Source organism: Egretta garzetta, unplaced genomic scaffold (genome assembly GCF_000687185.1).
Source record: "Egretta garzetta isolate BGI_Z169 unplaced genomic scaffold, ASM68718v1 scaffold148, whole genome shotgun sequence".
Classification (NCBI taxonomy): domain Eukaryota; kingdom Metazoa; phylum Chordata; class Aves; order Pelecaniformes; family Ardeidae; genus Egretta; species Egretta garzetta.
In genome coordinates this window covers 2,571,922-2,577,512 of record NW_009260669.1, presented here as the reverse complement: position 1 = coordinate 2,577,512, position 5,591 = coordinate 2,571,922, and the positions used below count along the sequence as shown (strand labels likewise).

At 37.9% G+C, this 5,591-nt stretch overlaps 1 protein-coding gene across 1 annotated transcript in view; it reads left to right on the top strand.

Moving 5' to 3' along the window:
* The first annotated feature begins 253 nt into the window (after window positions 1-253).
* The window catches only part of SEMA3E (semaphorin 3E), a 145,731-nt gene continuing 140,393 nt past the window's right edge, over window positions 254-5,591 (top strand). Inside the window, exon 1 of the mRNA XM_009645660.2 lies at window positions 254-374. Coding sequence (XP_009643955.1) covers window positions 260-374 — 115 coding nt within the window. The 5' untranslated portion in view covers window positions 254-259. The remainder of the gene's footprint in view (window positions 375-5,591) is intronic.

The window sequence follows — 5,591 nt, the reverse complement described above, 5'->3', positions numbered from 1 at the left end:
ACTTTATAAACAATTGTCCTAGGGAGGGAATATTTTTACATGACATTTGCACAGCTTGGCAAATGGCTAGCTGAGGCTGTGTGCTTCTCTGATGAACATTGAATTTCCCATAGAGATACCCCACAAACTGACCAAAGAGAGAGATCTCACTGCACGGGGAAAGTAGAAGTGGAACTTGGAGCCTTAACAAAACCCCACCAAAACAACAAACAATCAGCAGCAGTTAAGTGAAGAGCACAAGGATTTGATCTTGGGCAGGATGGCATCTGCCCAGGACCTTTTAATCCTGGCACTATATGGCTTGTTACTAGAGTTACCGACTGGATGTCATGCAACAGATACGAGGCAGCCAAGGTTACGTCTGTCACATAAAGGTAGGTCAGTGTGTCAGGTTTTTAAAGTCTTTATGTTAATGTGAGTTTACTGAATGCACTGAAAGTATTGCATCGGGGTTGAATTATGGTCCTCTGACAGATTAAAATGTTCCTGTTCAGAAACCCTGTGAATTGTTTCCTTGTACTAACCTGCATCCATAATTAAGTTTACTGAATTCAGGAAGGTTTAAGGCACTTACAGTGATGATATTAGGCTACTGGAATCTCGTTCTACCTGAAAGTGTGTTATATTTGCTTGTAATTCTGTCTTACCCTCCATGCTGTAAGAAGGATATCTGTTCTCTAATAAGAGGGAAAGAAATGGAGAAGATAACCTGAAATTATTGCTGAATAAAAATACTCTTATGCATCAAGTAACCCTTAAACAATTAAGTGTCTGTTTCACTTTTAGAATTCTATCTATCTACAAATATAGCTAAGGCAAAAAGACTGAATTCCTGTGCAACCATATGATTCATTTTCTAAACTAGCAAGTGTCATCACACTATAATTAAAATGACTAACTGCCAATGTAAGTCTGCTCGCAGCTTAACTGAGTTACCCAAAGAAAAAAAAATGTTATTTCTTCTGACATATGTATGTAGAGTACTTATAACTTGGTTTTGGTTTTAAATTATTTAAGTTTCAGTTCACCTGAAGCCTGAACCATTCTTCCTTAGCTCCTTCAGAGTACCTCCTTGTTCTGTTCTGGGTTGCATGTGATTTAAACTCTTCCTTATGATTTGGGTTTGATCCTGTGTATATATAAAAATACCTGTGCACAACCATGACACTTCAGTTCTCTGCAGCAGTACATACATCTGTAGATTATGTACTTAGAAATATGTGATGGGCAGTTATTGCAGTAGGAGTGAAAAAATGTAAGTGTGCAGGATAAATTGATGATTGGCCAATCAGTAATGTTTTGATATTATCTCTTATGCAAAGATGAAAGGAAAATGCCTTTTTGCTGACATAGTTGGGAATGAGCAAATGTTAATTTACGCAAAAACATTTCTGTGGTTATGAAAGTGATAACTAAGCTGCACTAGTGTGAAGTGCATCAGAATACTTATTTTAAATAAGGCTAAGATTTAAGAATTAGCACCAGCTACAGCTCCACGTGTAGACAGCTTTAGTCTAAACAAGGTTTAACTGTGTTTTATATAGCAAGCGAAATTGCCAATTACAAAGAAAGGAGAACATGAATAGTATAATTGGTCTGAATGTCTTGCTTGGAAGCTATGAGAAATGGGGTTTGCTTTTATAGGGCAGTGAAACACATTTTAAGGAATGAAAGATTTTTCATGGAAAGCTGTCTTGTAAGTAAACAATAAATTGCTCTCAATTAAATAAATTATATGACCCCTTTTAATATATAAACCACTTCTTTTTCAGCCTATGGTTTCAGAGTACAGTAGGAATGAGTGACAAATGCTGATTATATAAGCCTTTCACATCTCTTACTGTTGAAAATGTGCCTTTGAACGTTGGTTTATTTCTAGGTGTAATTACTAAGGCTATCATTATTATTGATATTTGTTTGCTTTTGATGGGGTAAGGGGGATGAGAAAAGCACCATAAATGAGACAAATAGACCTACTGTTATGTTGGTTCAGGACTCTGGCTTAGCTGCCAGTTTTGGCAAGCTCCCCACTATGGTGCTGCGACTATTAACTGCTTCCGTGCTCACTTGTAGACGTAATTGTTTTTCTGCTGGTTGGAATCCATGTAGTTTTCACTGCGTACTGCTTCCATTTCCATCAGGGAGTCATAACACGTCATAACTGATATTTTCAAGGAGATTTTAAGACATCAGTTTCTCACAGAGGGCCAAACCTCCCCTGCTTGATGTCAGTTCTCTCCAATCCACTGACACAGAAAGATCTGTCCCAAGTAAATTCCCTACCATGAACACACACATCACTATCTTATATTTTGCCTTCTGCAATGCCCTGTGTACAATACCCTAGCTGTGTTGCAGTCGTGCCCGCATATCCCAAGCCAGAGGTTAGAAATGGCATACCTGCCTGCACCCTGGGAACAGCTATTGCAGCTCTCCCAGCCAAAAGAATGTAGCAACCAAGCATGAAAACAATGAGTAAATGTCGTTGCTGTATTCGCTAATCAAACAGGAACAGCAGGAGGGTCCCTCGTCTTAATTGCTTTGCCTCCAGAGAGAGGCTGCTGTGGGTACCAGCTAGGCACAGGGCGGTCACGAAGAGGCAGTTGTGCACCTTCTTTGCAAAGCTGCTCCAGCTGGTCCTGTGAGTTGCTGTGCTGGTACAGATGACGAAGCCTGCATGTATAAATTTTCAGCGTGGAGTAGCTGTAAATTCAGTCACAAATTTCACTGCAAAGACCCTGAAACATGAAAGTAAGCATGCCTGTTCACTGCCTCCCTTTGTAACTGTGGATGCTGGTGGTTAATTGGGATTCAAGCCATTGCAAGATAGTGCTGACCTGTAAGTCCAAAGCTTCTGTGACAAGTATGATGAGGTTTATGGACATGAGACTTTTTTTGTTGTGGGAGTACTTACAACCTGTTATTCTTATTTTAAAAAGCCAAGAGAAGGCTTCCACAAATTAGAAAAGGAGACTTTGATTTTTATAAACTCACTAATTCTCTTTCTCTCTTTTTTTTTCTTTAAAAGTGATGCTCAATGAAAGTGTAGTGAACTGGCGGTGAATGAGAACTTTTTGCCCTCACAGCAAACCAGGCTTCACCTGCAGCACACACATGCCTCCAAACTGACTGGAACAAGATCAGGTCCTAACCCTTGCACAGAGGGGTCACCTGATGGATAGGAATACCACAATCCCCTTGCCAATTAAGGGATATATTGAGCAACCCCTGTTTGACTTTATGGTCATTTACTCAGCTTCAGTGGGAGTTAATGAAAGTTCTGCATTCTTGAACTACTGTTAAACCTGTCAAGTTAATGCAAACTGTAATGGTGATTTTTGGTTAGGTAGAGGATGGTCTGTTTCTCACAGTAAACTCAAACATGAGAATTTTGTCGTTCTTTTATATGGGATTAGAATTAATCCTATAGCCACCTAACAGTCATTTTATGGTTCTAACTTCATTTTTAGTAAGCTGAACTATATTTATATCCAGGACTCGAAGGTGTTTTCCTCAGACTGTCAGCTTGTGCCTGTCAGAAAATTTATGCTGCAGTTAGTACCACTTGTGGTATTAGTGGTATCTTGCGCTAAAGGCCAGTGTTTGATGGCGATCAACGAAGATCTTGCTTGGGGTAACAGTGTACTCCAATAGCTTCATGTAGATTTGTAGAGATAAAAATGTATTATCGCTCACACAGTATTACAGAGGAATAAAGTTTCTACATTACTAAGTTATAGGTTGACAACTACATTTAAAAATCATTAGCTCATTTTATGTACAGTACAGGCTCTGCCTAATGAGGTGTTAATAGAAGCCAAGCTTCAGCCCCTATTCTTTATAGGCTGCTGGTTAAATTCTTTCCCAGTATCCCACAGTTCGAGTTCTCGCAATGGGAAATATATAATTAAGGTGAAATCAGCACACACTGCATGTTAAAAAGAAACTATTTACATTACAGATTGAAATGTATTGGATTTCCAGAGGACAGGAGGGATGTATTTATATAAGCCTAACAAAGCTACACTGGAAGCATGTAGGCCTGAAGAGCCCATGAAGGATGGAATTGTGTAACTCAAGCATTACACATAGTTTGCAGTGTATTTCTAGCTGTGGTTTTGTCCCCTTAGTTTGTGAATATGGTAAAGAGTAAAGGTAACATAGTAAGAAAATTAGAAGTTGAGCCTTTCCAGCGGTCTGTAAAACTTTGTTGCTGCAATGGGATCTGATGTCGTCGGTTATGTGCAGGGATTTGCAGATCTTGAGGGATCTGTTTTCTGGTTTACCCATTTACATTGCTCTTGAGTGACTTGAGTGACTTTTGGCATCACCTGATCTCAGGCTGTGTAGCTATACACTGGCCACTGTTCTGGTCTGAAAAAGGTATGGTTAAATAACAGTTGTGCCTTCCTTATCCATTCAAATATCTCCTTTTTACCTGCTGTGAGAACTGCTTGTTACTTTCTAGAGTAGAGTCAAGCTGCAGCAGGCAGAAGGAGCAGACTGAATTTAGAAGGAAATAATCTGGATTAGAAAATTTATCCTCCAAGCATAAATATTTCAAACAATAGCAGCAGACGACTAAGGAAGGGAGAGCTGAAATGTTAGTGATACTAATGAAAGTCATACTCTCCATGTTCACATACATATTTTAATATGTAAAATGTGTAATAGAAAACATTTAGTTTATAAGAATTCGGGTTTGCTAGGGCTGGCTAATCATCTTTGAGGGTCACTGAGATCTGTTACAGAAAAAAAAAAATAAAATGTTTCATTGCCATTTAGAGGAGCCAGACTTGCAGCACACATACTTTCACTTTCTTGATAATTGTAATTTAGAATTAATATTAATTAACACTAAGAGATTTGTCATGCTTATCCATGATATTTTACTGTGTCTATTCTCTAGCTAGGTGGCAGCAGAATTTAGTCAGGGACTAATGACTAAACTGAATAACAAAAATGTAGGAAATTTTTAGACAGGCATTTGTGAATTCTGAAGTGAGTAAATACATTTAATGCAAGTATAGTATTTTCAATTAGTAATCACCTGGCCACATAAATCATGGCTAATTAATGACTAGCCACATAACCCATAACTGAATCATGACTGATTCAATTTCATGCATGAAAATGTTTTCTATTTTTAACAGCTTTCACTGTAATAGAACTCTGTTTTTTAATGAGTAGGAAAGACTGGTTTTCCTACCAAGGCAAATTCAAATTCAAGAAAGATATTAATTCATGCTTGATATAAATCACCTTGAATTTGTACCAGAATAAGGATTTGTCTTGTCGTCTGTGCTTACATGTAGTCCAGAGAAGTCTGTATAAAAAAAAGATGATTATGTGAATGTATATACACACACATATCTATATGTATCTATAAATATGTGTGTATATATATAACAGATTGACATTTGGATTTTTCTTACAGTGAATTAAAGAGCAGTGTCATTCTGAGGGTATAGGAACTAAAGACCTGTATTATCCTACATTACAGCACCAGGTCTAAGTGTGTTTGGGTAACAAGAATTACGAGTGTTTGGAAAAATCACGTGACAAGCAGGGTCTTCTTATCCAAATTCTCA